Source organism: Metopolophium dirhodum, chromosome 1 (assembly GCF_019925205.1).
Source record: "Metopolophium dirhodum isolate CAU chromosome 1, ASM1992520v1, whole genome shotgun sequence".
NCBI lineage: Eukaryota > Metazoa > Arthropoda > Insecta > Hemiptera > Aphididae > Metopolophium > Metopolophium dirhodum.
The window spans coordinates 119,382,037-119,398,557 of record NC_083560.1 but is presented as its reverse complement, the minus strand read 5'-3'; the positions used below and the strand labels follow the sequence as shown (position 1 = coordinate 119,398,557).

General features: G+C 28.9%; 1 protein-coding gene across 1 annotated transcript; it reads right to left on the bottom strand.

Annotated features, from left to right (window-relative positions):
- Positions 1-323: 323 nt before the first annotated feature.
- Positions 324-13,916, bottom strand: LOC132935638 (kelch-like protein 10; the record flags this gene model as incomplete). Its single annotated transcript, XM_061002231.1, has 7 exons — positions 324-591; positions 2,003-2,366; positions 3,514-3,683; positions 5,530-5,933; positions 9,025-9,304; positions 9,415-9,666; positions 13,717-13,916. Coding segments are annotated over 7 exons (1,938 nt in total), but the record flags the coding sequence as incomplete, so codon positions are not given.
- Between the last annotated feature and the right edge of the window lie 2,605 nt (positions 13,917-16,521).

Sequence of the window (16,521 nt, the reverse complement as noted above, 5' to 3'; positions counted from 1 at the left end):
AATCAGTTCAATAGTATAAACTATAAAGTATTGACTATAAAATAGGTATGGTTGATTATTGAAAAACAAAATACTTACACTTTAATAATAAAAATATATATGGGTAACTATAAAACATTATGAGTAATGATAATAAATTATTCAGTGCATAACTAAATGAACCTATAAATATTAGTCACAGAAACCACCCACATTTTCATTATTTGGTTGATCTTTAAAGAAACCATATTATAGTTTTAAAATATATTTGAAACCTCGTCAACCCGTACGATTACATAAAAAATTTTGAACATTGCTCAGTCATATTTTCTGCTAGCAATCTATCAGTCGAGTATTATCACGTCGTCTTCGTCGTCGTTGTTCTCAACGGCTCGGTTGTTGTTCACCTGAGTGGCGACCGTGTTGACGGATTCGTTGTCGACGCGTTGTGAATCATTACTATTGCTCGGTCGGTTGTTCCTCGTGATGTTTCTCCGGCCTTCTTCTAGTCTATCCCGGTCCAGAGGCATGTAATACTCGACATTTGGTAAATCTTTCATGACGCACGCCGACAGCGCCGACCTGTACACTTGCATGCTTTTAGCCTCGAACCTTTATAATATTAGGTAAGAAATAAAACAATTAAATATTCCGATATTGATAGCGTATACGCAATGATCCATTTAAGCGGCAACTTCTTTGTATGCTTTTATGTGTTGAATAAAAAACCAAACAATTTACGCAGTCTGAAATATTGTTGTACTTATTATACATTACGTTTTATGTACATATATCCTATATTCCTATACAAAAATGATGAGACGTTTTATTTGATGCTCCAGAAAAACTATGCCCGTTATTTAGTTCCACATGGGGTATGTAGACATTTCTCAACTCAGAGCTATAACATACTTGGGAAACGTATGATCGGCAAGTTTAAAAAACGAAATAATATTATGTATTATTTAAAAATTTAAAGATCAAGTGTATATGTACTCTTACGCGTTTATTGAGTGAGTTTGAAGTTTAGGTTCCCCACAAATTATCAAAATAATCATCTATCATAGTTGAACACTCACCGTATGAATAATTAAACAACGGTCATGGTAATTTTTCGTGGAAGAGAAAATTAAGATAGCCTATTGTGTCTTATATTAGATCGGTTGGGAGAAGATGACATTTTAACCATTTACAAATTTAATTAATTTATGTGACGCAATATACCAGTAAGCTTAGCATATATATATATCAGCTTATGCCTTATATAAATGTTGATACTTATATGATAATATGAAATAGTAGGTATTAGATTTAGGTAGTAGTGTAGTACCTTCTGTAGTCTATAATAGTTGTCTTATAACAGAGAATGCGTGAATCGTAATATTATATAAAATTAAATAATATGTAAGTTTGTATTATGATTTACGAGGTATTGCGGCAATAGATATTTTATGAAAATGTGTATTTTTATAGATATATGAAAATATTTTATAGTTAACTCCATATTTTTACACTTACAAATATTAAAGGCAATAAAATGGCTAATAAATAATTTATAAGAAGTGAATTTTTACAAAACAAGATTGTGAAATGCTGAAAAATCGACTCTAAGATAGACATTTATTACTTACATATTATACCCACCGTACAGATATAAGTAGATACTTATACTTTATTTACAATGTTATACTTGCATTAATAATTATTGTTTAATGTGATACACTTAGCTCATTATATATATTTTAATAATTTAGTCCATTGTTATATTAGTTTTTGTACTGACTACCTACTCGTATGTATACAGTCTACTGCAGGGCTCGAAACCGTTTCAAATATTAATTACGGTTTCGGTTTTGAGAACGATTTTTTAAATTCTCATTATTTTGGTTTAGTTTCTAAAAAACAGTTTCAACCCTCGCTTTCTAGAGAAAAAAATCGTATTCGCCTATACATTTATCCGTCAAATCCATTCATCATATTATCTATCCATCCATTCAATTCATACCATCCATCTCGTTCTCACCATTCGTCCGTGCGGTCGTTGTAACACTCCACCTGCGCTATGGTGGTCACCCCGTTGAAACCACCAGCCACAAATATCATGTCGTCCAGCACCTCGACCGCAAAGTTACTCCGGGGATTGCACATGTCCACCACCGTCGACCAGTGGTTCGTGGTCGGGTCGAACTTTTCGCCGCTGTTCATTCTCACCAGCCCGTTGAAACCACCGATCACGTACAGACAGTTGTGATACGTTATGCAAGAAACGCCGCTGCGTCTGGTGTGCATGGCTGGTATTAGCGTCCACTCGTTGGTTTCCACGTTATAAGACTCGGCCGTATTCATACACTCTTGTCCGTTGAACCCACCGGTAATGTATATTTTGCCTGTGCGATTATGTTATATACTTGTAATTGTATGACGATTATGACGTAGGTACCTATCGTTGTCATTATTATTATTATTGGATGGTAGGCACTAGGCAATATACAGCGTATAATGTAGTAGTTACAACTTTCTGTAGTCTTAACACCAAGATAACTGCAATAGCTAACAAAGAAAGTTAAATGGTAGTAGGTATTTAGACATTATTGCCTGACAAAATTGGATTGATAAAGTTAGATGAATAAATTTTAATTTTGAAAACAGATTTTGATTTAACAAGGTAACTGTTATTTAAAATTATTATTATACTATTATACATCATACTTAGTGCTACCTTTTTACTGGATTTTTAAAAAGTGTCATTCGTTTCAAGTTTTGTCTTGTTTAGTAAGGACAAAATATTAAATACTTTCTAAAATAAAAATTTAAAAGTGGTAAAAAGCAAAAATGCCGAAAAAAGATTTAATAAAATATTATATCATCATACCTATATTTTATAATTATTATACTCTTATCTTTATTACTATCGTTATCTTTCTAGTTTTCCTATACTAAATAGGTAACTAAATTTTTCTTTACAGTTTATAATTATATATTTGATTTTATTCACAAATATTGGTGTTTAGCCGATATAGTTATCATGAATTACTTGAATTATCCAACGTTGCGCAAGTGGAGTTATATTATCAAAATTTAATTTATTTAATTAAGCACGGTACATATTATTTTAAATAGTTTAATTATCATCAAATAGGTTGTATAGCCGTATAGGTAGAAATAAATGAAAATTTTTCTACGCTTACACTACATTTCTAGTGCGCTATAGTATAGGTATTTTCACTATTTTGCTACATTGTGTGTACCGTAGCGTTGTTACAAATAAAGAAGATAGTGTTATACTAGAGCGTCGCTTCAATTAGCGCTACTCCAGGCCACAGCTAATAATTAACAAATTAACATAATTATTAATTATTTTACGTACTGAACGTATGCCTTTTTTTAAGGATTTAAGGATTTAAAGATTTAATTCCCCTTAATTTTAAAATATTATATTAGCTATAAAATATGTACCAATATTTATAAAAAATACAGCTTCCAATAACATGCGATGAAGATAGATTTTTCATACTTGGTACATAATATACTTACCATTCATCACGGCTGCACAAGCGTCACTCCTCTGAGAAGTCATCGGTGCTATCATTGTCCACTGGTTTCGTTCGAAATTATACTTTTCTGCGGAGCCTAGCCGGTGATGGCCGTCGAATCCACCCATTGCATAAATAATTCCGTTTAACAATGCAACGCTTACATAACATCTGCGTCGGTTAATTATAATCAATAATAATATTATAAACATTCATAATATCTTATTTATTGTTGCACCCATTTTTTTATATTGCTATAAAATATGTACTTTAATATAAAAGAAAAAAAATGGTGGGCATGTTAGTGTCGTTCTATTGTACAGTAAGTTAGTAAGTGGATCACTGTTATGAATAGTGATCAATTTGAATCCAATGATGTAATATCATTGTATACAAAAAATGATTCTGGTCAGTCAGCCTATGATATTACTAAGTATATTATATTTTGATGACATTGTGATTAAAGTAATTTATTAACCTATTTTCGTGGAACCTTGTTATACATTTTCAACCCTTAGCTATAAAAGTTGAACATTTTATACATTTTTAACTACAAAATAATAATTAAATTTAAAATTTGATAAATTTTGTAAAAAATTGAACTTTAAAATTTAAATGCTCATAAAAAAAAATTGTGCCTATGTATTTTTAATATTTTTCAAATTTCATTGTAACATTTTATTAGAATTCTTGTGTTGAATTTTCAAGCTTTTTGACTCAATGAAAAAACTTTTATTGACATTCATATTTTTAGTTTTAAAATAGGGCTGCCCAATTTTTTACCAGGCCACATTTTTCTACCACCAGGCTACAGACCTACAGTTATTACAATGAAAATTGAAATGTAGCCATGTTGGAGTTATTTCTAACCTTACTATTAGGGATGAAAAATAATTAATATTTTAAGTGATAATAACACCATGGTAAAAGTATAATATCATTATTCATTGATATACATTTTCTTTCTATAATATTTATATTCTTTCTTTAATATCTAAGTATATCTAAAATATTAAAAATACATAGGCACAATTTTTTTTTAAAAGCATTTAAAGTTCAAATTTTGACAACATTTATCAAATTTATAATTTATTAATTATTTTGTATTTATTTAATTGTATTTATTTAATTTCACCATTTCGGTCTTCGCCCTTCGGTGTTAAAATTTAAAATGAAAAGAACTACGCTGGACTACTTTTTTAAGCCACAAGAAAAGAAATCGAATATTTATGTGGAAATCAAAGATGTAAGATAAATTAAAATAAATTAAAAAACTATAATAAATAAACTAAAATAAATTCAATAATAATTATAAATTATCTCGTTATTAAAACGTATATAATATCATAATTATATTATAATATATAATGTAATACATTATTAATTATTTGTATTGTCCTTAGGAACGTCTTAATGGACTAGCACTATTATCTGTTCATCGTGTATCAATGAAGTAATTGATTAACTAGCAATAAAACAAAGAAAACATGATTTTGTACTACCATAAGTATATTAGTATAAAGTAAGTACAAGTATGAGTATGTAATTATTATTATTTATTATAGTAAAAATAAATATTTATGATACTATTATTTTTGTACTAAATGTATTATTGTGTTATTGAACATAGGTGGTGATAGTAGGATGGTAATTGTTAAAGAGTTAATTCTCTAAGAATATTTTTTGAGTGTAAATTAAAAATTGAAATTTATTTCAAATCTAATGAAAAATAATCAATAATATGTTATTGTTATTCACTAAAATTAATGATTAATAATTGGTATTAAATGTTGTGTAAACTGTACAGTATGTAGTGAGTAAGTATAGGAAACCTCAAAGGGTGGTGTGGGGGGCAAAGCCCTCCCCCACTATTACATATGTCATTCAGTGCCTCATCCCCTCTCTTTAGCATTTCCTAAATACGTCGCTGCCAGACGTACTCGTTTGCTGCAGGTATACACAAGAAATGACTTACATAATATTATTATAGTTTCATTATACAATAACGTTACCGCACCTCTTACAGTTCATCGGCGCTACTTCCTCCCAGATTTTCGTCTCTGTGTTGAACTTCCTACAAGAGTTGAAATACTCCAACCCGTCAAAGCCTCCAATTATGTAGATGTACGGCCCCATGACGATCGTACCATGGTACGCTCTCGGCCCGTGCGTGTCCTCTTGGAATATCCTCGTCCACCGGTCAGACTTTGTGTCGTACGTTTCAATAATTGCGGTCGGGCTGCCACCGCTCCATCCACCGATGGCGAACAATACTTCGAACGGGTACCTGGGACGTGCGAGAGTTGGAGCTATGGAATCGGTCATGTTCGACGTCAGCTGTAGGTCGTACATGAACTTCAAGGTCTCAATTATGTAAGGCCTACAATCGTCTCGGTTTTGTATATAATGGTGGTCCTTGACCTGCAATGATGTTATAAACACATTGCCACGTGATAATTAATACACCTAAGATACATATTAGTACTGCCGGACGATCAAGGATGGCCCTTTTCGCCACAAAGCGAAATTATTTACAAATTCTAATAAATCCTTATATTTTAAAAATTGTATTCTAAAAAATACAAATATATTTTAAACATGACAACATGTCATTTATTAAACTATTAATACGAAAAAATGGTTTTAGAGTTGGACAGTGCGGTCAAGCGGGGGCAAGGGGAGGATGAGGGGAATAGATCCCCCATGACCTATTTGTTTAAGATCTGATAATCATAAATTATATTTTTAATAACCAAATAGTGCATGTTCACAAATTAGTCATATCCCCACCCCCCATGATAAAATCATTTGACCGCCACTGAAGTCAAGACTGTAGTTATAGTAATATAATTTATATTAAATATTTATATTCAATTAAAAAAAACTTATATCACACTTAAGTTTATGTTGAATATTAATTAACAATGGCATGTAATTTCTAACGTATTTTAGGTAGTTGATTTTAAGGTCAGATTTATAACATGAATTGTACTAGCAAATTTTTTCAGCCGGTTAAAATAAATGTAATCTCCATCCATGTACAACTTACTATACACATACATATATAACTCCACCGATATTATAAAACAAATAATATATTATGTATTATATAAATAATAAAAATAATGGAATTTAAACTAAATTTTTCAACTATAGGTTACTATGGGAAAATGTAGTATTACGCTTTATATGCTTTATCCAAATTAAACGTAAACTTTACAAAATATGTACCACACGCATCATAATCTAAAGTGTTCTTAACCGGTGGTTCATGGACGACTAAAGAGGAGTCTGTAGAAGGGTTACTCAGGGGTCCACTGAGTAAATTTGAATTTTTTTTCAAATTTACAGAAAATTAATTTTATAAAATAATTACATTTTAATGATTACGATAACAATAATAATTACTCGCCTGTATTCCGCTATTAATAAATTACAAGGCTACAAATTGGTCACTATATACGATGCACATAGCCAATATAACAATAAAATACAATATAATTTTAAATTTAGATGTACAAAATGTTAAAATGCCGATACCAAAATTCAAAAAAAGATTACAACGCTATACACATGCGTCAGATAGGGTAGATTTGGTTTTTGGTGTTGGACAGTGCAATTAAAGCTCCTCAGTCCTCTTGTCCTCTATTTTAGTCAAAATATGATATTATACACTCCAGAATTTCTGATACGTCAACTGATATTTTAAAACAAATAATTTTGAATATAATTGCAACACATTTTCTACGCAGTATGCAATTGGATGATAATACTGATATCTTCTTAATGCAGCCAATTACTAGTTTTCTTGCGTTATATTTGTTCTTACAATTATAGTAAAGTAAAACTTTTATTTTGTAAACCACTTTTGAAAAATACAAATAGGCAGTAGATGTATTTAAAATAATCACAAATTTGTTTTTCAAACACGACCTTAATTATTCAGATAAACTTGGTTCGCTTTGATGGTTGATAAATCACCTGGTATTACATATTTGTTAAGGAAAGAAATTCCAGACATAATCATCGATCATTGCTTTCTTCAACGGCACGCGTTGGCATAAAAAATTCTAACAAAAGTTTTGAGCTTCATCAAAGTAAGAGCCTTATATCACCAAATTCTGCACGACAATAACCAAAAAAAATCAAATATTTAAGCAATACAATGATAGTCTATGACATTGAACGCGTTGTGTAATTAATTTTAACCTTAAATTTAAAAGGAAAACGAGTGTCAGAATAATTAAATTTAGTTATATTTCACAATAATTAAAAATAAAAATAATAAATGGTAAAATTAAATTGGTCAAACAATAATATCAGTGGAGTCATGAGCATCTATAGAGTTAAAATGTTGGTTGCAAAAATAGTTGGTTAGACCTGGTATAAGATCAACAAAAAGTTTAAATTTTGTTTATTTTTCGAAAGTGAAACAATTGTTCACTTGCCATAATATAAGTAAACCTGTACCTTCTTAACATTTTATATTCAAATACAATTAATTTCATACCATTGCAATATTGTCGGTACTTCAACCCATATTTTATAATCTAAAATTTAAATATTAACTGCATATTTGTGCAGAACAGCAGTAAAGCACGTAGTTAATAAGAAAAAAAGGTAAATTTACATGGTTAAAAATCAGTTACAATTTTAATAATAATAAAATTATTTTTTTATCATTAGCAACTTAACTATGAATAAATTACAATGAGTGAGCGAAAGTGTATGGGATTAAATTTTGTGATTAGATACTGTGATTAGTTGCATTTTTCTTTTCTCAATAATGTTTAGCCTTATAGGCTACAACCCTTCTGATTAATAACCATTATCTATACATATTATTATGTGTTGTGGATATACAGAAATTACACTATTATTATAAATTATATTACTTAATTCTTATAAGTTATAAGTTGTAACATTTTAGTTATTATATACTATACAGTATACATTGTATACGTACCAATACCTTATTTACTCGTTTCACATATTTTGTATAAATTTGTATTTATGCAAGGTATAGGTACGTTATTTTGATCATTTAATCACTACCTATTATAGAATTTAGAAATAGTTGGAAACAATGGACAGTACAAAGTAGGAGTTTATTGAGTATACATAATATAGGTAACATTATAATCTATGAAAAAAATTAATTGAAATTTCTGATTGTTAATTTTTTTTTATAAAAAATTTAAAAAACAAATTATATTGTAAATCCTAAGGGTTCTTAACTTTTATATCTGTATTACGAAAAAAAAATGAACTTAACGTGACAATAAAATTAATTATGTGATAAGTTAATGCATAACATGGAAAAAATTAATTCAGTAAGTTAGAAGTTACTTCTAAAAAAAAGTACACTCCGTACATTTCCTAAAAATTAAAACCATTAGTTTCCAAACTTTTTTTGGCGGAAACAACCAGTGGTTAAACAGTCAATATTATTTTTGCAAAAACGGGTATCCCCGAACGATCGCTATGTAAACACTAACACATGTATAATTACGTTATCGATGAAATATTTGGAGTCCATGAGGCCAAAACGGACTTTGGGCAGCAGAAACAACAAATCGTTTTTCCTATTTTCAGGATCCTGGTCCACCCATTTCAGTAGCACGTCCCAAACACACTCTTCCCGTTTCACATTCAGCTGATTATCTTCGATTATAAGTCTGAATTCTTCCTTTCGGAGTTTCATCAACTCGTCGCCTTGTTCCGCAATAGTCATAAATTCTTTGACGATGTATTTGTGCGCCGCATTTGTCAACGCTCCAAAGTAATAGTAGCTGCCAGATTATTATTATTATTAAAAGGAATGTTGTTGGTAATAATCTAAATTGTAACGTGATTCCGTGGGATTAAAGCGGTGTTTCTTTTTTATTAGGTTTACACATACTCGGCAAATTGCAACACAGAAACACAATTGTCAGGTCCTAAACATTCGACGACAAATTCATGACAGAGTTGCACCAAACCGTCTATGCACAAATAATCAGCTGTCCGCATAATATCCATTACATTTTCATAGTTTATATCAATTTGTCTCATATAAATGTACTGCAAAATAAATTCCATCGTAGTACTTTCAATCGATTTTAGGTTTATTTTCGTATATTCTCCTTCGTGCAACGTAGTGGTGAAGAGTATTCTAAAAACATGTCAAGTACAATAAACCTTTAAAACTCGGTTTAAACTTTAAAATATTACACTTTTAAGTGTAACCTTACCTTAAAATACCATACCTACATTACCTTAAAATAATCAATTGAACTACACAATAATCGTCCTTATATTGTATTCATTTTATTATTCTACGAAACCTAAATGTTACGTATGAAACAACAATGAAAGTAGGTCAGTTATACATAATAAATGTATAAGTACTAATAGCAAGTAATATGTAGGTACTAGAGGAAGCAATTTATGCTTAAAAAAGTTGGGTAAGTGGATGTCACTCTGCTGTACAGTAGATCACAAGTGTTTTTACTGTATAATGGATGGTATTAAATTTGAATTCAATGATAATATAATATGATTGTATACGAAAAACGATTGTGAGTGGTGATGGTTTGCCAGTGTGGATATTTTATATTATATTTATATTGTTATTACTTATTATTAAGACGGTAGCCGGTAAGTTGAATTAATATTATAAAATTACAACAAAATAACTATAATAATCGTTATTCTTGGTTATTTAATATGTTAATATGTAATTTCCTCCAAATTTGAACATAAAATAACTATAAAAAAAACTGTGCTTTTATATTTTTGAGATTTTTTTGGTTACGGAATCACCTACTTACGTGGAACCTTGTTGTAAATTTTCAATCCTTAGCTATAAAAGTTAAACATTTTATAAATGTTAAGCTATAAAATCATTAAATTTTAAATTTGATAAATGTTGTCAAAAATCAAACTTTAAATGCTTATAAAAAAAAAAACTGTGCCAATGTAATTTTAAAGTGTCTACGGTTATTCGATTTTGAATTACAACAAAATAAAAAAATCGCTACATGAGAAATCGAGTGAATATCCAATGTTGCAAAAAAATCAACTTCAAACGATCATAAAAATTTAATTTGACTTTCTTATAGACAATTTTTTTTTGATAAAGGTAAATTTCAATTTAAGGAATCTTGTATTACATTTTAAAATCTTATATTTAAAAAGAAAAATTTTTAGGAATTTCTATCTCAAAATAATTTACAAATTTTTGTGATTTTTACGACTCTTGTCAACATTTGAACTTTAAATACTTATAAAAAATAATTGTGATTTTTAATATATTTCAAAAGTCATTGTAAAAATCTATTACGAGCCTTATATTAAATTTTCAAGCTTTTTTACCCAATAAATAAAATTTAATTAACATTCATAGAAAAATAATTTTAAAAAGGTGGGACAATGGGTGTTGCTTTGCTATACAGTAGGTTACAAGTGGGTCACTGTAATGGATGGTGTTAAATTTGAATTCAATGATATAATATCATTCTATTAGAAAAACGATACTGAGCGTAAAAGACGGTCAGACAGCCTATGATATTACTAAGTATATTTGATGATATTATTGTGAATTATAAGTAAAAAATTTATATAAAACCTATTTACGTGAAACCTTGTTTTAAATTCTCAATCCTTAGCTGTAAAAGTTGAACATTTTATACATTTTTAACAACAAATTAATTATTAAATTTTAAATTTGATAATTTTGTAAGAAATCGATTTTTAAAGACTCATAAAAAAGAATTGTACCTATATATTTTTAATATTTTTAACCGGATATTGTAAAAATATATCACGAGGATTTCATTGATATATTATATAGAAAAATATAATTGAAAAATTTGAAATTAAAATGTCCGTAAACAGCTCAAAATATCTTAAAATCATTTGAAAATTTTAACAAGTATATTATTTGATAAAATAAACATACATTTTATATGATGTATATAAAAATTTTTTTTGAATTACAACATAATAAGGAAATTGTTACATGTAAAATTGAGTGAATATCCAATGTTGTAAAAAGTTTGAACCTCAATGGCTCATAAAAATTTAATTTGACTTTCCAACAAACATTTTTTTTTTTGATAAAGATAGAGAAACTTATATTGTATTCCTTTTAAAATCTTAGATTTATTAAGAAAAATTTTTATGAATTTCGATCTCAGAATAATTTGAAAATGTTCATGATTTTAACGTATTTTGTCAAACTCTGAAATTTAAATGCTTATAAAACAAAATTGTGTCTATGTAGTTTTGTTTTGTTTCAATTTTACTGACATTCGTAGAAAAAAAAAACTAAAAAATTGGAAACTGAAAATGTTCATTAACAGTTCAAAACAAATCAAAATATTTTGAAAATTTTATCGTCTACAGAAAATGTTAATATAAATAACCAGTGAAAATTTCATGTTATAGAGTTACACCAAAAACCAAATACGATTTGTCAAAAACTGATTTTGAGTACAAATTCCCTGTTTTCTTTATTTTTTTTTCTCGGCGCTTTTGAAAACTACTGGAAATTTTAAATGTTGACCTCCCTAATGCTCCAACTAGATTCACTTTCCCATCGAACAAGATACTGAAGTAGCATTATTTCAATTACTTAAAGTGTACAAAGACAAAACAAAATTATTTAAAAAGTTTAAAAATAAACTCATATCATTGTAAGGCTCCGTACAGAATTCAAAATATGAATGTTAGCAGTAGTATCTCTAAGCAGTAGTATCAATAATATCTCTAAGACTTACGCAATAATGTTTAAGTGAACAGGTGACTAATATAAAAATCGTATAAGTCACAGAGCCTTGGTAATCTAAAGTGATAGCCTTGATAGCCAAATTTGGTCAACCCTTAAAAACTGAACTATTTCAATAGAAGTATCATTTTTTAAAACTACTTTAATATACTTTATACAAATTATAAAATATATCTGGCTAATAGATATGTTATGAATTTCGTATCATCACTTAGTACTATTATTTATCATAAAGTGTTTACTATATATAATCAATGCTATTCGTGGGTATTATAGTTTTAATAAAATAATAAAATCATAATAATTATTCAATACTTGCAAAAATAAACTATTTTCCTGAACGAATATTATTTATTGAAAATTATAATAACTAAATTTTGAATTGTCTGTTCAACAATATATAGGTCCTTTTAAGCCAGAATTGATTCAATACTATTGTTGGCATGTTATAACAATATAATATTATACACAACTTATGTATAAGTTATTGCAACCAAATTGTAGGTACCATAATATATTCCGATATAGTTGCCTACTACTAAAGCGTATCGTTTTTAAACACTATAAATTATCTATTGCCTATTAGATAGGTATTGAGTATGTTAATTAGAGTTGGTAGTACATAGGTTATAATTAGGGCAGAGGACTTGTAGCATTTGCATATTTTTTTTGCACAGTCACAAAAATAGCAGAGTGCGAAACAAATGCGTTTCATGCTACCACAAAGCTAGTTTTGAAATTTTATTGTGCATATAAATGCATATTTTGCGTTTTTTTGGTTTTTAGGGCATATTTTGCTTTTTTTTGGTTTTTAGGGCAAATTTTTTCCATTTTATACTTTTAGATGCATATTTTAAATAATTATTAGGTTTACCAATATTTTTTCTTCGACGTTTTTATTTATTTATTTATACATCCAAAATAACGTCGATATTATCGACGATATTTCTCGAGATTTGTCGATCTAATGCCGCAATTTGTCGGGTTATTAATTAATTATATTATCAAATAATTAATTGTAAGTTGTTAAATAAAGTTGTAAATAAAATTTTTTCATCAAAATAATAAGTATCAACAGAAAAATTCTTATTTTTTATTCAAAAATATCCACTTTAAAATGCATATTTTTATACTTAAGTGCATATTTTTAATGCATATTTTGTATATTTAAATGCATATTTGGTGACTTTTAGAGCTACAAGTCCTCTGCCCTAGTTATAATATAATATTAAATTAAAGGTGAAGTTCGACACTTCTATAAAATTGACGTATTGTTTTACAGTCCAGATTACCTATCTAAAATATTATAATACAGCGTCGCCAAACATAAAATTATGAACTATATACGATTTTTTGTTTGAACGGCCTTGTCTTGTAATTAAGGACTAGTATGTCTAGTGTAGTAATGGATCGAGTGGGTCGTTTGGTACTGACCTAAAGTAATCGCTTGAACCACTTAGCACCGATCGATGTATCGGAAACGTGTCTCCGTTATCGAGTATCAATGACGCGTCGCAGAGTTTGACGTTCAGCCGGAGTTCGTTGAAGCCATTTAGAGTGTGCATGGACACTTGCCGGGTCAGCCGACGTCTGTATGAATCATCTCCGTCGATTTTCTTAATAACATCTATCGTGTGTATAATTTAGTTTTTAAAAAAAATGTTCCATTTGTTATATAATATTGTACGTCTCAATAACTTACTGCTCATGCTATAAAGGCTAAAACTATTGACTCGATGTTTGTATATCTATACAATTTAAAATATCAAAATAATATCTCTGTCGGTTATATAATCGTATAAAATTGATGTTTGAAAATTATAAATTTTTATTTTTTCTAATACGAGTGTATAAACACTCTAGTTAATATAGAAACGAAAACATACATATACAGATACAGAAGATATTAATCTACATGTGTACTGTGTAGGTGTACTGAATTTATGTTTATGTAAACGTTATAAAGTCTACAATCTACACAGGTACCGTCGTTCCGTTAAATATATAATTGGTCACTGAAAATTTAAATAGGACCGTACGACGGTAATTTTATAAACTTATAGCTGGTTATCTAAAATTATTACGGCAACGTAAATTGAGGAGGAGCCTAAGCCTAACCCTCCAATATTTCCCAACTTTACTTCGTCTGAATAAGAAACTACGTTAATTGGTGTTAATATTTAATATTTCTAGCTATCTTCCCCCCAGATTTTTAACCATATTCACACCATTGTGAGATATACCATAATATTATTATACCGATTGTAAGAACATCCAACTCAGATTAACCGCACTATCTACGTCTGTACATAAAATTATATAAGTATAGCCTATAGTAGGTACAACCTATAATTGTGGTAACATAGTAAGAAACACGTATCTACTGCAACACATGTCACGCAAAATAATCTATCGATGCCGTTGGCTCCTCCGGTGGAACCGGATTGAGCACGGTCCGTATTTTTTAACAATCCGATAGAGCACGGTCAAACGAAGCAAAGTTGTACATTTTTCTGTCAGTATGTATTCTGCAGTTGTGCACCGCATATTCGTGTCTTATTAATCGCTACGTTACATGATGTACATGTACATTACGTAACGTTCATATTTTGTACTATTAGAACTTGATATTATTTGTTATCTACACGTATATTATTCTATTTTTGTGATTTTTGAAAACTATCAAGCTCGCCGATATTGAATTGGGTTTTTGGATTGTTAACCTAACCAAGAGTAACTTGGAGTTTAGACTCAACTATCAGTCGTTAGTTGTTGTTTATCGTTCCTCGTTTCACCATTTTATTTTAGTATGAATAGATCTTACACTTTTACAGTAGGTATCTATAAGAAAACTAATTTTTTTTTATATACGCCGTTGAAAAATTGTTATATTAAACTTAATATTAGAAAGCGGAAAATAATTGGAAAATGTTGAACCGAATGTTACGTGAAAAGTTATTTATGATACCTACAATCTACATACATTAATTTTTTTATGGTATTTTCTTAAATTTGTTAGCTTAATTTTCCTCTTTTTTTACCAATATATGTTATTGATGTTAGAAATCATTAATTTTGTATATTATATATATTAATATATTGATTCATATCATCTTTATATATATAATTCTACTGTACGTGTGTATATCACGGCTGGACCGATTTGAATGAAATTTGTTGTGTGTGCTTGAGTGGGTCCTTGAATGGTTTAGATTCACAATTGGACTCATTAAGCTCAACCTGAGGAGGTGCTCGCTCAAACAGGGATTTTGAGATTGACGATGGAAATATTTGTTTATAAATGGCTGCTATTGGTTATAGGAGAAATAATTAGTAGAAATTACTAATTAGTATTTTATTTATTGTTGGTGGCCATAAGTTATTCGGACAAGAATGCATCAAATCGAATTTTCACACATTGTCTACCAAGGTGGCTGAGTTGCACTTATAGCAAGTGGATTGCCTACTTGATATGTAGTCGCAAATTTTCCGCGATTATAATATTATTTTTAATCAATAGCAATCATTTAAATATACAAAAAACAAATAAAATTAATCTATATATATATATATAAATGGACTGTAAAAAATGTCGTTACCTCATCAATCGAGAACGGCTGGTCCGATTTGGCTCAATTTTTTTTAAGTTATTCGTAATTGTCAGGAGAAGGATTTTACGAAAGAAAATTGTAGGAAAATCCACTGGAAAAGTAGGAAATCTGGATGTAAAAAATACAACAGTGGCGCAACAGTGTATTAAACCAGTGGCCAAATGATTATTATTACAGAGAACAACGAAAATCGCAGTGTCTATAGTTTTTAGTGAATAGCGATAAATCAGTGGCACTACCGCAGTACCGTATTCTATACTAATCTATAGTTGGCACCGATTATACAATTGAAATATTTATGTTAATTAAATCTAAAAATATTTAAGACTGTGAGAAAAAAAATCTAGATTGTTCCGCATGAGTATAGTTCTGTATTACCTACGTTTCATATCATTTTAAAAATTTCAATTTTAGAAAAAAAAAATGTTTTTATTCTTACTTTTTTTCAAAATTAAATTAAAACAATATTTACAATCTATAATTGTATTTTTTATTCATTAAGTAAATTTGAGATAAACTATGGTACATTTTAGTATTTTAATATAGGTATACTGCGGTACAATGAATGTACATGAGGCGTTGAAAATGTTGGCTTTATAAGTTCATATCAGCCCCCCTCCTCCACAAT